A 16,889-nucleotide genomic window follows, 5' to 3' on the forward strand; every position below is an offset into this window, starting at 1 on the left:
TATTATTTTGGTAAGTTAAATGAATGTCAGAAGTACACGATTGAGTTTTCGTGACACAAATCAATGGCCTTCATCGGCATCTGATTGTATCTTTTACCTGATTTGGTTGCCTTGTTTGAGCAATACCAAAATATACTTGATTTATTTTCGCCACCATATCTCAAATTTTTTTGGGTGGCACTGAGACATTTTGAGTACAAATCATTTCCTAGAAAAGCTGCAAAGGATCTACATTCTCCAAAATAAATGCTGATGTTGTTTGAGATTTCTGTGGCCAACGATGAATGATGACAGATGACTGTCTGTCCGGTACAGAGAGGAGAGCACAGTTAAGTGAACAGCAGATGATGACCCCAGTTTCCGGCAGAAAATATATTAAACTATTAACAATCAAACTAGAGCACAATCTGCTGAACAAATCATAAATTACAACAACAGAGCATTTCACATGACACAGAATACAACTCACTCCAAGTTAACATAAAACTGCTCCAGCGTTCAACTAATAAAACTAAAATACTTCAGACACGATATCAAGACAATAGTCTTAAGAAATATATTATAGAATTAAATAAGACAAGAGTTTTATACAAGTTTACAAGGCATGAATCAGTGACAGAGCTCATCAAGTTACTGTTGACGGATCAACAAATAAAAAGCCTCATGGTTTTTCCATGTATCATAATTTGACTGATTACTTTTCAGTTAATACATTCAGAGAAACATGGAGGAAGCATTTCTTGTGTCACTTTCATTATTTGGTGAACATCACCTTTGGAAGACAGCCGGACGTTTCGAGAAATGACTGAATGATTGAAACTCAGCAGGAGCAAAAACAAAACCAGAGCAAAACTAAACCAAGTGATACCTCTCCATTAGTTATCAATAGCCTGCATACCTCTTATTAACTGTTCCCTAGAAGTCATTAGTTAGAAATTTGTGTTGCAAAATAAGCTGTAATCAAGTCAAATTTATCTTAAACTTGACAAATAATAGAAATTCAAATATTACGCAAACATAAATTAGCTCATTGATTCTAAATACCCTCACATCAGACAACTCATTGCTATAAGCATGGTTATTTATATTTACCCCAAATGCTGTCTGACCTCTTCTGACCTGAGAGGACATCTTGACAAAGCTGCAGGATTGTTTCAGTGAGGTTTTTAGTCAACATAAGTTGCTGAAAACACTCAGGCCTTGTGTTCAAGCAGCATACTCACCATGTAAAGCATTTGGAAATGTTGCCCGTCATGATGCAATAATGTTTTCGGCCTGAAGCTGAAATTAAACATCAAGAGTTAGGGGTGTGTGGTGGTGGTGGAGTCCTGTACTCTGGAAGCCTGGGCACCTTTCTGTTAATGTTCGGCTGTTTGCTCTCGTCCCTCCACCCTCCATCTTTCTCCCTTCCTTTCTTTCCGTCTGCTTTCTCCTTGTTCTGCCTGCACAGTTTCAGTGCTCGGGATATGAAGACATCCAGGTCAAATAGACGATCCTTTTGCTTGACAGGAAGCGACTCCATGGAGTCCTCGTTGACAGGCGGAAAAATGGAGGAAGTAGAGGAAAGGGGCTGAGATTCTGAGGGAGGAAAAAGTAGGGGAGAGATGGGGGGAGAAACTGTTGGAGGTGACTGAGGAGGAAGGGGAGAGGTGGGAGACGTGGGGAGGAGAGAGGGAAGGGAATTGGAGGAAGATGTAAGAGCCGGATATGGGCTTAGTCTGTGTTCATCATAATCAGCTGACGGTTGCCGCACAACTTCTGTGTAGTGGAAGACTGGAGTTGGGAGATCAGTCGGGGAGAGAGGGAGAGGGGGGGAGAAGGTGTAGCAGGAGGGTGAATGTGGCTCCAAACATGGACTGGGAGTGGGCGAGTGCAGACGGGACTGGGTGCTTTGTACCCAGCGAGAGATCTCCTGGAACAAATCCCCCGTCTCCTCCTCTTCCTCCTCTTCTGCCTCCTCTTCCTTCATGTCTCCCAGGTCCTCCATGCTGCCACCGATGGGCTCAGCAGGCACAGGGAGGATGTTAGTGTTGCGCTTCCAGTGAGACAGATCCAGTATCAGCTTAGGCTCCGAGTAGTGTTGAGGCTTGCCCTCCCTCCAGGCAATTTTATCCAGATATGAGGGAGAGCCCACTTTGTAGTCACAGGAGCGGCCGCAGTCCAGTTCCCCTTGCCCCAAACCACAGGCCCGCTCCAGAGAGGAGTGGGAGTTTTCCAGGAAGCGTTCAGCTGAGCTGCTGTGGGAATATTTCCGTGGGTCCACCTGTTAAAGACAGACAGAGGGAAGCAGGTGGGGGAGGAAGATGGTGATAAAGTGAGGAATCAATTCTGGTTGTATTATGTGATGAACTTCATTGACTCATATTGATTTCTTACTAATTGAAACAGCAATAAAATTTGACATCATAAAGTTCAAGACACTGAAAAAAGTACAGTGATGGTAACTTTTAAGACCCACAATGCATTTACAGTGTACCAGACCAGGCTGGATGTTGCAAGAAATATGCAGAATAACAATGGTAAAAACAAATCAAAAACAGATAAAATTATTTAAAGAATATAATCTTACAATGCTGTGATATTGAGGCTGCAGCCATGAGCTAATTCGTTGATCACCTTTAACCTTATCAGCTTCATCAGCTTCATCACAACTCTCAACGCGCATTTCATTCAAATAAGATCATGTTGCCTCAAGCACAAATCAGTCAGAACGAGAGAAAATGACAACGAAAGAAGGAAAAGGAGAAAAACCTGCGCCTCCTCTAACAGTGAGGTGGAATTGGCACGGGGGTCCCTCTGCACCTCCTCATCCTCCGTCGTGTCCCCAAGGTCAGAGGACGCGTGGGCAGGGGGCATGCAGCGGCACCTCCCGCCCGACTGCCGCCAACACACATCTGCTGATAAACTGTTCTCATACCTGCAGGAAGGTAGAAATTAAGCACTATTAGTCTTATAATAACATTTATTCACAGTATGTACATTTAAAACATGAGCCTACACACCTGTCCCAGTGGATGCTGGAGGCCTGACTGTTGCTGAGGCTCTGCTCGGTGATGAGGTTGTCCTCGAGTTCGTCCTCGATGTGGAAGGGGTGCGAGGAGGTGGGCTCGTCCTCTGGACAGGAGTACTGCTGGAGAAAGGCATGGGACAGGGCTGCTTCAGCCGTCAGCCGATCCATGGGGTTAAAGGTCAAGATACGCTCAAGGAAGTCCACAGCTGGAGAGGAGAGGGAGAGGGGATGAGTGAGGGAGGAAGAGGAGGAGGAATAAAATGCAACAACCGTGATGTTTGTTTCATTATATATAACGTTATGCGTCAAAACCTCTACACACTATAGTTTATCCTCTCTCTATCCTTCACAGCTCAGAGAAACCATTACGCTTATTTGTCCCCCCTTCTATTTCATACTGCTTGACCGTCCTCTTCATCGCACTGCTCGATTCCCTCTGCTCACCCTGAGCATCCACTTCAGGCAGCAATTCAGAGAAGGGCTTCTTGACTCTCCATCCTCGACTGACATATGAAGGCATCACCTGAGGAAGGATGACAGTGGGGTTAAGATGTGCATGGTTCTGTTGAGGAACCTTTAAGGCATCCCTGTTAATTTGTTCCTACTATCGAGCAGATTCTAGTTGAAAGCAAAGCACAGGCTGAGCGCTTGGTGGTTTTTTAATCTTTACCTCACTCATCATCTCTCCCCCACACAAACACACTGACCCTGACTGACTGCCCCTTTTAAAATGTACAGATGATGGCCAACCATCAATTTTTTTTAAAATATATTTCATATCACAGGACTTTTTTGTCTTTTGTAAAATGTAAATTCAATAAATTTCAAAGTGTATAGCGTTTATGTTGATCCGACATGTTTCACAGCAATAACTTGGTTTGACAGAAGTTTATTTAAGGTCTCACAATCTTTAGTGAGGCAGTGGATGAACATCTAGTGGCACTTATTAAAGTGCAGCTTCTTACACCCTCCTGTGTTCCTCAAAATTAAACATTCGAAAGGTTTGTCATGAAAAAATTCTCATTCTGTGACTCGGACCTATGACCCCTGCTCTAAGGATTGTTACGTCACAAATCTGGGCTGTCTGAATCTGTGGTTTTTCAGACTGATATTTGTTAACTGCAGTGTTAAGGTGGAAATAAACAACCACACTGCAGACACTACATCTTTGATCATATGAAAGGCACAAGGGGGACATGTTAATATGTTTGAAAACATGATTTTCACTGAAAGAGGACTTTAAATTCACTTATTCTCTCCGTCTCTCAGCAGCGTTTTGATTAGCATTTCTTAAACAACTTGCAACGTTTAATAACCTTTATTTAATGTCCGATGTTTCATGTAGGTTAATTGTCTTCTAATCAGATTAAATGTTTAAAGCCTGAAGTATTACTATGGCTCTGTTGTTTTAAAGGATGAATTGTTGTTGTTACTAAATAAGAACAGCAGGGGGCAGCAGTGTCAACTGAATGTCTAACTATATATATTTAATTTGATCACCATTATTATTCTGCCTCAGTGCTCACTCTGTTTTCTACCTCTACAAAGAAAGTCTTTCAGATATGGCGGAGGTGGAGTCTCCCTGAACAACACTCATTCATCTTCAATGTGAGGTCTCACCTGTAGCAGGTCCTGTCTGTCCTCCTCTCTCAGCACCGGCACTGTGTCCAGGATCAGCTGCATCTGCTCCAGCTCGTGAGCTCCTGCAGAGGGAATCAGCCAACGAGAGGCGAGCAAAGGAGGAGACGGACGATCAGTTACATAAGCAGAAAAAAAGGCCAGTTAAAATCAAAGAGGAATAATTAGGAGCTGTGAGCTGTCCAGACAAGGACATGGTCAAATTAAAATCAGTTTCTACAAAATTTGCAATGATAAATCACAAATATTATATTTGCTGTTTAAATTAAAATTCCTCATTTTATTTTTATCCTCCCGACAATTGATCTATTGAAGAAGAAATAACCCAATTACGGGGAAAGGTTGTAATTTCTAGCTTGTTTCGGGTTTTTCATGTCTCTGTGATTCCACAGCAGGTCACAGCATTTTGTGCACCAGGGAAGTTTCAATCTGTTAGACAAGACTTAGGGTTAACCCTAACCCTAACCCTGTTAGACAACCCTAACCCTAACCTTAAATCTAATATATATTCTACAAATATACAACTAAAAATATTGGACATTAATCCTAATGTTAAACCTGCGTTTGATGAGGGTCGCATCTACAACCTGGGAGGAATTGGACATAATGAAGCTCACTTCTGGGGGAAGTGCGTTCTACCTTTGACAACTGATGGAGAAAAACTAACGTGAAAGAGTGAACGAGTGCAACATGCTTAAAGCTTTTTAGCTCAGAGTCAATTCCCAGATCTCCAGCAGGTGGGGCTATATCAACACACTGGCCCCTCAAGGAAATAAACAAGCAGTTGAAGTGTATTAGGATGAGAGAACATTGCTTCGCCTCTAAACCAAAATAAATCGTGCCATGTGACCTGTGGTGGTTAAGTGAGAAGAAAGTCAAAAATCCATTTTTCTAGCAGAACACCAGGGAAGCAATAATGCCAGTGAGTTTATGACATCATCTCTCCTGTGGTGTAGCGGGGCTGGTGGAGGTCAAATCAACCTGTCATGACAAACTACATCTTTCATCATTGTTATTCCGGTCAGACAAAGAAGCAGCCTGCTGAACAAGAGAAGGAAGCATCTTTAGTGGAGGACAGTGGGAAGACATTTCTCCTCAGCTCTTATTTGATGCCACCTTTCATACTTTGAAACAGTCGCTAGACAATTTCCTTTGCATCTCTGCAACTAAGAACTTCAGATAAGTTAATGTGGGACACAAAGGATGTGTTTTAATACAATTTATATTATCTATTCATGTAGCTGCTCACAGACGACTGATTTCTATGTTTGTGCCGTAAGACCACCCGAACAAACTTTTCATATCTAAATATATTTTTACATAATATGTACTTAAATGTACTTAAATGAGAGTAAAACACACCAGACCACACAGATGGGCAAAATAATCAAAAATACCTGAAAGTGAATCTGGAAACCTGCCAGTTCCTCGAAACACATTTCCCCAAAAGGTCTTTTAGTAATGAAATGTCTCTGCTGACTACTAATGATATGATCATAGTTTTTTGCCATCAAATTTACGATAAGCAATTTCATAATGTTTCTGTTCATCACGGTCGTGCTGACCTGGGTGGAGGTCTTGATGGCGGACTGCATGGCAAACAGTATAAAGGTACCTGCAAACATCATGCGTCCAGTCAGCATCTCAGCCAGTATACAGCCTGTGGCCCACATGTCTATGGCCTTGGTGTAGTTGTTGGGGGACAGGAGCAGACGGGGGGAACAGTACCACTTAGTCACCAGGCCCTCAGACAGGTAGCCCTGGAGAAGAAGGGGAAGTGGAGAGTGAGAGATCAAATACAAGAAGAAAAAAAGGAAAGTGCAACAGAACTAGAATGTCACTCAATGCAGTGCACGCCTCCATCAAGGCCGAACAGTCCTCTTGAATTGAATCAAGCTGCTCCAAATTCCACATAGATAACAGTCCCCTATATATATATTCAATTTTTTTCTTTAGGATCCATGAATTATTTCTTTGGAAATTCACAAAGATTTGTATCTGGCCCCTTATCCAGATCCGCACCAAATTGTCATGTCTTCTTACGTCTTCCCTTGTCCCATCTTTTCACCAGGTTTCCTGGAAATCCTTTCAGTTGTTATTGTGTTATCTTGCTAACAAACAAACAAACCAAACCAAAAAACCTATTTTGTCTGAAAACAGGGTTAATACAAAGGTTTTTGAAGAAGCTGAATTAGAATATATGGAAATAAAATGTGTATTATGCAGCTTGAACACAATTAGAAGAAACTGACTTGCTACAATTTGAGAAAAATGGTTACAAGATACGGTGTCAAAACCAAAATTACAAACATGTATTCAAATCAAGCCCAGTTATGGCACTGTATCGTAAGTTGCAGTAAAGTTATGGACGAGTAAAAGCTCTTTAGTTGCAAAGCTGGGAACAGGAACTCTTCCACTGGATGGTTTATTTGTTTTGTATATTTGGCTTCTCTCTTTCTTTCTTGTACTAAATAATGGCGTCTGTAAGCCTGTTTTAGGCTGGGCGCATAATGTGCATGACACAATGATCAAAATAAATCCATCAGTCATCTGCATACAGGAGGAGTTCAGATTGCTCATGTTCACAATACAGCACGCAATCATGAAGAAAAGTTGAAGAAAACCTTGAGCTAAAAAGGGGATATTTTTGATTTACACCCACAAAGGCTTCATCATGTTGCGAAACTGGCTTCTGAATACGCTCGGCAGCAGAAAATGTATTCCCTGAATCTCGACCTGCAGTTACCCTGAGTTCCACTGAGTGTTTGAGTCTCTGCTGTACAACAACATGCGGCCTCTCATTTAGAGACAGCTCCCTCCTGACTCTTACTTTTGTAAATGTTCACCTTGTGAATAACGCTGATGATGCTCTGCATAGAGATGAGCCACAGGCAAACATACTCACACACGCTAACCAGATTTATTTATGAGATGCTTTTGCCTGTTGTTACCATCAATGCTCTTGTTGCCTCTTACAAATTACTCCTCCTACATCACATTTGTTTTCTGACCTCGTTTCTAGGATCTCTATCCAGTCACGATACTATATCACAAAATATAATTACAACTGGGTTTACGCCATAGATTGTATATTGTTGTTATTATATATTTTATACATATACATTTGTTGCTGTGAATTGCTTCATGATGACAAATCTATTTTTGTATACGTTTGTCAGCACACCAAAATATGTTTTCGTTAGAATATGAGCCCCCAAAAACGAGGCAGGGTTCCTTTTTGGAAGTATCTACAATAGTTTCCTTCATCTCTCTACCACCTCCACCCTCACTGCTCTCCTCCACTTCTGCTCTCCCATCACCCCTCCTCCTTACATCCTCTGTTTTCCATTTCCCGTCTCACCATTCATCACTCTATCGCTCTATCTGGGACTTCTTCTTTGATCTATTTAGGCTGATGCTGTATAGACATCAGTGGATTTAACCTGGCCCAGATGAGCTTTAATACTCAAGATGGATGTCAGAAATTACAGTTAACACCACCACAACATGAGGGCACTACAGAGGGCATAGCCCCTCCGATTCTTATATTTTTAGGTCTAACCTAAAAATGGATGTATACTTAATTCACGTCTGAATAGAGAGTTTCCTCTCTGTCTTCGGAGATGGTTTATAAAAAGTAGTGAATTGTATATAAATCAGCAGGTTAAGGGATGACTCAAAGCCTTCATCCTTTGTGGGCCACCCACACCAATGTTCCCACTTATACACATCACTTCTTTCAATCACTTCCAACAATGTGCCCCTAAATAGAACTTATTTATTTATCTCTTATTTAAATGTCAAAAATGGTTCTATGAGGTTTTTTGAGGGGCCCACATTGTGTTGAATGATAGATCCACGGCTCTATTAAAGCTGTTAATAAAAAGCTATGACTTGAGAACACTTTGACAGCTCCCTGAGTTTTTCTCCTCTCTCTCGTCTCTTCGCACCTATGCTCCTCTTGTGCCTCCTCTGCTCCCCTGTCATTCCTCTTCTCCTCACCCCATCATCGTGCGTCTCTCACCTACTCCTTTTATGCTCTCAACTCCCTCTCTCTCCCTCTCTCTCCCTCTCTCTCTCTCTCTCTCTCCCTCTCTCCCTCTCTCCAGGCCCACTCTGCCCTCGCTGCACCTTCCCCCCCCCCCCATGTTCCTCCCTCATCACTGTGCCTTTTCTCCTCTGTGAGTGTGTGTGTGCCAGTAGATGACAGAGCAGAAACTGATGCTGAGTGCTCAGTGAAGGTCTGACAAACATGCTCTCTCCTTGTCTTCTGTGTCGCCCCGTCTCTCCCACATTTCCTGATCATTGTCTAAATATGAGCTCTGCTTTCAGTGACTTTCAAGGACAGGCAATGTTCCATGGCTCCTTTTCATGGCTGGAGTATTATTTGATATAACTGATGATAATAAAGTCGGTCATAAAACAGCTTGGAAAGTGTTTTGCACAGAAAAAGAAACATATTCTTGAAATTTTTCACACATTATTTTCACAGATGTTTAGGAATAAAAAAGCTTTATTGGTTTCCCCCCCCTCCTTTCCTGTTCTTCATTCCTTTCGTCCTACTCGGCCCCGTCATCACCTCCTCAGTCTTGCAGAGACGAACCCGTCTTTGCATTACCTCCTACTTTCCTCTCCATCCATTTCCCTCAATCTAAACTCCCCCTCACCTCAGTGTTTCTCATTCTGCTACCCTCCCTCTTTTCTTCACACGTCCCCCTATCTCTCACTTTTCCTCACCCAGCATGCCTCACCTCCGTTCTCTCCTGTTTCTTCCCTTCTTCTTTTCTCGCCAGCTTCTGCTCCATTGTGCTTATTTTTAACCGTGCTGTGTCTTTATGTTTGTCCCTTCTTCTCATCTTTATTACCCCCCCCCCCCCCCCCCCCCCCCCCCCCCCCGTATCCTTCTATCCTTCATCCAGGTCATGAATTATTTCTGGGCGGCTTCAGCGACACCTCCGCAGGTGACATTCACACACACACTTGCAGAGAGACGCCATAAGCTCCCACCAGCGCAGACTGCAAACAACATCACAAATAATGTTTTCTGTGCCTCTGTTTCCTGCTCTCCATCATCTCCCCTCACCTGAGTAAATGTTTGTCTGTGTGTAGTCGGAGGCGCTCTTCGAGACAGCTCGTCAAACAGCCTCATTTCAATTCACTGCAGAGTCACAGTGAGCTGACAAAACTGCTGTGAACACACTGACCATGTGAGATACTGTAGAGGCAATAAGAAAGTGTATAAAAATGGCAAAGGCCCGAAAAGGAAATTTTGGGGCAATTACAGGAATAGTAAAAAGATCGTTCATGGTGAGAACTATAAATCTACACCAGCCAATTTTACTGTCACACGCGACACAATCTAAAACCAATCTGAGTGCAGTATAAATGAGCCCGGTCTTGTTTTATAGCCCAATTGGAGAGTTACCACTATTTATGAATATCCTCCTCAGCTGTAGTCAGAGCTGCTCATCCATTACCACAAACCTCTGAAAAAGCAGCACAGCTCTGCATTATTAAATAAAAGAAATGATGCTATCAGATTCACTGCAGGCATCTGCTTTGGTGTCAACACTGCATCACAAATAGCCCCAGCATCATCTTACGCACACATCATCAAAAACACACTGCTACACAACACACACATCATCACACAAACACACACACATCATCAAAAACACACTGCTACACAACACACACATCATCACACAAACACACACACATCATCAAAAACACTGCTACACATCTATCTATCTATCTATCTATCTATCTATCTATCTATCTATCTATCTATCTATCTATCTATCTATCTATCTATCTGTCTGTTTGTCTATCTATCTGTCTCTCTATCTATCTATCTATCCAGTGTAAACTCTGGACACTGTGTTCTCTGACAGAGAACACAGGTTTATGTAGGTACACAGTGTGTGTGCACCCAAACACACACACACACACACACACACACACACACACACACACAGCGTGTAAACCTGGTTTCTGTTGCCGTGCACAACTCAAACTCGTCCCTCTCGACGTATTAAGCCTCCCTCCCTTTCCTTGTTTTTCCTCTTTGCACTTTGTGTCTTCTTGTACTTTTCACCTTTCTTCCTCTCACCCCTCCACGACTCAAAATTTCTCACCATTGCTCCTCATCTGTTTTGTGCCTCCCCCTCCAGTCGTTCCCCTTCAACCCCCCCCCCCCCCCCCCCCCCCCTCCAAATGCACCTCCTGTGTCTGCACCCAGCTGGTCCCCCCAGTCCCGTGCTCTGGGCTGACAAAGATCGCCTTTCACAACGGCTCCTCTCCTCATGCACAGACCCAGAGAGCACAAAAAACAATGACAATCAACACACACATCCTGCCCTGCCAGTGTAACAGCACTGCTGTGGGATCTCCTTGCATAATGACTCGGCACAGCGGAGCAGTAACTTGTCCCATTAATCTCTCACAAGCCTTCATCTACATTAGACAGGCTAATCACAGGGTTTGATTAGCACAGAACTTGATACCAGGAATGGGAGGACGATGTTCATAGCAGGGTTTGAGCTGGAGAGGAGGCCCATTGTGAAAGACACCGGTCGGCTACATTAGACATGAGGATGTGTAATTGGAGAAACTGGTCAAAGAGAACAAGACGGCTTCTCAGTCTCTTCAGGAGCTGCAGCACTCACACACTTTTCAAAGTTTGACATTTTTAAAGTCTGACTGTATTAGGCTGTAGGTATACTTTATACAACTTTTATTTTTGTCACATACAGACCAGTGATGTGCAGGCCTGCTGATTCTCTACAAGAGGATTCTTTTTCTACAGTTTCCACCTCGTACTGTCTCCATTGCAACACAAGGGCTTGTGAGCAGCTGTCTGATAACCACACAGGGACAGAGCTTACAGAGGAAGTTTCTATCTCTTTCCAGAGATAAGGTTTTAATATGACAATAATCTCCCTATAGACTCATTCATCAGTAGCAGAGCAACCCACACTGTGTCAGAGCAGAGGAGAATGACACATCTCAGTGTAATACATACTTTAATATTTACAGTATGATTTTCTTTTGGAACAAATATGAAAAAGTTTTTAAACATGTCAAGATCAATGCAACCAACAGTACGTGGACAGAGATCTGAAGATTTAAGCTGGCTCATCCTCTAAAGATGGTACATTTCTAAAATAAACATGAAACTTGTCAAGAGAGCGTGAACCAAATAAGATTAATGATCACAGGGATTTATTGGTCTCTCGTCAGAAATTGAACTTGGCACATGGGCTGCATTTGCATGCCCCAAAAAAGATGAGTAAGAGTAATTAGGTTACGGCTGTAAAAGTCTGTGCATGTGCTCTAAAGCTCCAGCTTGCATGTCATTTCTGCTCATTAGTAAAAGTGTTTTTCTTGTGGATGAGCACTTCAAAAAATAACTCGCCCAATTATCAGTATACAGCTGAGCCAACCATTTATAGTTTTAACACTTTAGAAAGTTTTATGCATAAACATTTTTGAAATCAGAATACAGTTAAAAGAGGAGACTCTGCAGTGCATGCATGTAAAAACACTGTAAACCTCCCTGAGACAGATTTCCATGACAAGAGATAACACTGTATAAACCATAAACTGTACACGCCTCACACGATCTGTTTATGTGTTTGTCTGTTCTCTTTGCGCTCCTCGCCGTTTACCTTATGAGAATAGCGAGGGTCGACTATTCTCGCCAGCCCGAAGTCTCCGACCTTGAGCAGCAGTTGGTCCGTGTTGATGAATATGTTGGCCGGCTTTAGGTCTCTGTGCAGGACGTTCGCTGAGTGGATGAACTTCAGGCCCCTCAGCAGCTGGTAGAACAGCAGAGTGGCGTGACCTGTGCAAGGACAAAAGTCAGATATAAGGACACTGTCGTCTTGTACTTACAGTTATAACGTGTGATTATAACTCAAAAGAATGAGAGAATGAATGAAAAAATACAAATCATATCCATACATTTTGTGTTGTATCCTATCTCTGTTATCTTATCTAATCTTATCGTTTCGAATTGTTGCGTATCATTTTGTGTCGTAACGTATCGTTTCGTATTGTATAATTTCCTATTGTATTGTTTCGTATCATATTATCATATTGTATTGCTTTGTCAATTGGAGTCAGAACTCCAGTAAAACTATTGGTGAACCTTGAAGTGAGATTTGTATCTGACCAGTATTGTTTCAAGTGTATCATACCAGACCTGTGGTGATACTTTTGGGTATAGATTGATTTCAAAGTTCAAAGTTCATTCTTGACGTTGGAAAGAGGAATCAAGGAAATAATCACAAGGTCCATTTAGTGGCTTTTCTGAAGCTTTTGTATTTTATTGTATCATATGGTATCATATTGTTTTGTATTTTGGTGTATTTTAGCACATTGGATTGTGTCTATCGCATCTTAGCATAGCTCATAGTTTGAGGAAAACTTTTAGGTGAACCTTTAAGTGAGATTTTTGGTCCCCATACCTGTGGGTAGTGGTCCTTGTTCCAGCAGCCGAGCCAGATCAGTCTCCATGCACTCCTGGACAATGTACAGGGCGCTGAGCTGGGTCGGGTCTCGGGGCAGCGGGCGTCCATATGGTGCCAAGACCTCATGAACCTGGACCACATTTTCGTGGTGCAGCCGATGGGTGATTTTGACCTCCCGCAGGGCATGTTTCACCGTCACGGCGTCGCGCATCACCAGCTTTTTAATGGCCACGCGCTGTCCGTTGCGCTGGTCCACAGCTGAGAGCACCAGGCCGGTGACACCTGTGCCGAGAGGTCGAAGGTCAACAAAGTGACCACTGAGGTCAAAGCCATGGAGGAAGAGGGGAGTGTCCTGTCTGGCCATGATTGCTCAGTTTGGATCTCCACAATTTCTTTAATTAAAACTGCTGTGTTATCGTCTGGTGCCACATCTTGCTGGTGAGTCCAGAATCATAACTAGACATTTCTTTGGGTAGCGAGTGCATATGGATCTGTTATCGTGTAGCCAAGGCCAAAAATACAATGCAGAGACTAGTCTGGCGAAAGATTGTGGCAGTTTTAGGAGCCCAGAAATTGAATGATTCCTCAGGCCTCAGAACAAGTTGTGCATCACTTTACCTCCTCTTCGACTCCTGTGTGGGCAGATTCCTATTAAATCTCAATTTTATCAAACCATTTGCTGTCAATGTTCACATTTGCACTGGAGTGGCTGGGCCCCAAACAAAAAGGACCCTCAGAAAGGATCAAAATATATTAAGCCAAGTGGAACGATTTCTAACATTTGCTTTAGTCAATGATTGTGCGCCTACGGATTTGAACATATTTTGTTCAAGCATCTACAGAACATGTCCAACTCTAAAAAGAATGAATTTGCCTTTCACTGCTGTACGGATGTTATCTGACGCTGGAGTCTGCTGCAGGGAGACACTAATAATCTCTGTACTTCCTTCACGGACAGATAGTCAGAATATCAGTGAGTCTTATTAATACTACCCAGGGCAGGGGTATCCATAGAAACAGCCCTCTGTGTGGCTGATCCTGCTCTTTCATGTGTAGATGCATCATGGGACAGCAACAGGCTCTGCACTCCTCTCCCTTTCTGCACACTCTGCTATTTGCTACAAGTCCGTAATCCTCATTGGCCGCTCGAAGCCTTCGATGCTGAGGCAGGAGAATCGGAGGGGGGGGGAGAAGGCGGAGTCGTGCGTTTTATATTCAATGAGACTCTGTCGGCTCCTCCTCTTCCTCCATGATACCAGAGTGTCTCAGTCAGTCAGTAAGTCGGCACCCAGTCACACAAGTTCATTGAGAGTGAGATCCACGGTTGGACAGCGGGCAAATCCGGAATCTGTGGTATAATCCCTCAGTAATCTGCTTCCTGTTGCCTTCTCATGAATGTGGGGATTTTAGCATCAGGCCGGCGTGGAAAGATAAGGCTGCTAATAGCTGCGTTGCTCAGTGCATCTGCTGCTGCTCCTGGGGGAGGAAATAGAGAGAGAACAGAGAGACAAAGGAAGATGAAAGTTACACAGCAACAGTGGCTGTGTGTCATGAGGGTCTGCGACGCAGGAGAGTTACCGTTGCATAACACTGAATGGCAGTGTAACCTAATCTACACCAGTAATTGAATGTGCTCAGAGAGGGAAGTCACATCCGCTCAATGAGGTTTTCATATCTGATACAAGAAGCTGTGGATGTTTCAGAGCGGAGAGACAATGGAGCACAGTAACATTTGTGTCATTGGAAAGTCAAGTTTGTATTAGTTCATTTCCTTTCAGCTCTTATTGTCAGGAGTTGTACAAGTGGACATACAGGCAGATCTGAGGAAGCCTTTTGGACGAGAGGGGAAACGTCCTGAAGATACCGTGACCCGAACGACTGAGAATCTGCACAGATGTATTTCAGCTCTTATATTTCCACTCCTGGTGTGAAATAAAAGCTTTGAACCTCCTGCACCCTCAGATCCGCGAGCTGCAAGAACTCAAACAATCCATCAATCCATGAAACAAACCTTGTTGCTGTCGAAGGCCTGGAGGCCACCTTCAGTATTTCCTCTCTCTCTCTCTATAGTCCTTCTTGCTAGAAATGGGGAACGAGCACCAAGAAGCCGCACTCCTGCTTTATAACAAACTTCCAAACATACTGGTGTTAGCCTGAGTCCGTCGGAGGCTGTAAGGTGAGGACAGGGAGGGAGCGGGAGCATTGACAGTGGTGCTGGGTGGGAGGTGCAGCACTGGGCTAACTTTATAAATAATGCATCACCACAGAAGATGGCACTTGCTGTTCTCTCTTTCCCATTTATTCTCCATATCTTTCTTCAGGTTATGCAACGATATTATACATTATGAATAAGAATTATTAACAGTTTCTCAATCCGGTGCAATGAAATATGGTGTGAATGTGACCAGGGTTAGAAATGACACAATTGGGTTTGAATAGCCTGTAATTTGGGTTGTGGAGGTAAAAACAGAAAATGAAACTGTACTCTTGACCTGGTTTGGGCTAATATCACTGTAGGTGATAGCAGATGGGTGCAAACAGGGGTGCACCCCCCCCCCCCCTGGCTTCGTGCAGCTGTGCCCCTTGTGTTTTTATTCCTAATTTCTCTCTCACATTGCACTTCCTAACAGGCGTTTGTCTGGAGCAGGGAGACGCTGCATCCTCTCCGCACACTGGCTTCGTGCAGCCGCCTTTGTGTGTCAACATGCGCTCCAGTGACGCCCCTCGCGGAACAAAAACACAGGATGGAAGTGCCTCTGATAAGGCACGAAAAGAAAAGTACAAAGGGGCCTGTGCCGCTTCTCTTTACGGTCCCTCCGCCACCACTCGAACTGCAGCTCCACTTTGTTCTGTCCGCGATAACAAGAGGAAAGAAAGAAAGAAAGAAAGAAAGAAAGAGGCGAGATAAGGAGCAGCACCCACCGGAGTATTACGCGCATCAGCAGCCGCCGCAGCCGGAGACAAAGATCCGAGCAGGAGATACGGGTCCTTGGAAGAAGCTAGAAAGTGAGACACACACAGAGGGAGGCAGCATCTCTCTCTCCCTCTCTCTCTCTCTCTCTCTCTCTCTCTCTTTCTCTCTGTGTGTGTCTGTGATTCAGATGGTGATATGAGGGGGGTAACAGCAGGCACGGGTTGCTGGAGGAGGAGGTGGTCGTGGGGGGTGATCCGCCGAGATGAGATAAGCCGGAGGATGCGTTAGTTACAGCCGGGTACTGTGTGGGCGACTGTCCGCTCTGTGTCAGCGGAGGATCCGAGAGGAGAGAGAGGAGAGAGGAGAGAGGAGGGATCACCCCCCCCCCGACACACTACATTCAGACCTGAGAGGCTTCACACACACACACACACACACACACACACACACACACACACACACACACACACACACACACACACACAGCACCACTGATGATGAGGTACTCTCTCTCTCTCTCTCTCTCTCTCTCTCTCTCTCTCTCTCTCTCTCTCTCTCTCTCTCTCTCTCAGCATCCCCCTGAACTTGGTTGAACTTGGGTCTCCAAATTTACACATCCAACACTATAATAATAATAATAATAATAATAATAATAATAATAATGACAATAATAACGATAATAATATAAGGGGGGGATCAGTCTGTATGTATTTAAAGAAGCCTTCAGCTTATTCTTGTCTGATTGTTAAATAATCATGGTGATCTATCATCCTGACTGAATTCCCCAAGAGAGGAAATCCAGAGAGGAGCCTTTGAATATCTGCCACCACCATGTCCAGGATGGGACCTTGAA

General features: G+C 43.6%; 1 protein-coding gene across 2 annotated transcripts; it reads right to left on the minus strand.

Moving 5' to 3' along the window:
- Nucleotides 1-318: 318 nt before the first annotated feature.
- On the minus strand, nt 319-16,190 carry mapk4 (mitogen-activated protein kinase 4). Of its 2 annotated transcripts, none has more exons than XM_034596751.1 (9): nt 16,045-16,190; nt 13,120-14,598; nt 12,319-12,494; nt 6,264-6,408; nt 4,631-4,713; nt 3,455-3,533; nt 3,003-3,216; nt 2,752-2,917; nt 319-2,263 (listed from the first exon to the last, which is right to left on the minus strand). In XM_034596751.1, exons 2-9 carry the CDS (start codon nt 13,484-13,486, stop codon nt 1,295-1,297), a joined length of 2,199 nt encoding a protein of 732 aa, XP_034452642.1. In that variant the 5' UTR covers nt 13,487-14,598; nt 16,045-16,190; the 3' UTR covers nt 319-1,294. The 2 variants fall into 2 exon arrangements, with proteins under 2 accessions (XP_034452642.1, XP_034452643.1); XM_034596752.1 differs by lacking the exon at nt 16,045-16,190 and adding an exon at nt 15,134-16,036.
- Between the last annotated feature and the right edge of the window lie 699 nt (nt 16,191-16,889).

Source organism: Hippoglossus hippoglossus, chromosome 9, assembly GCF_009819705.1.
Source record: "Hippoglossus hippoglossus isolate fHipHip1 chromosome 9, fHipHip1.pri, whole genome shotgun sequence".
Classification (NCBI taxonomy): domain Eukaryota; kingdom Metazoa; phylum Chordata; class Actinopteri; order Pleuronectiformes; family Pleuronectidae; genus Hippoglossus; species Hippoglossus hippoglossus.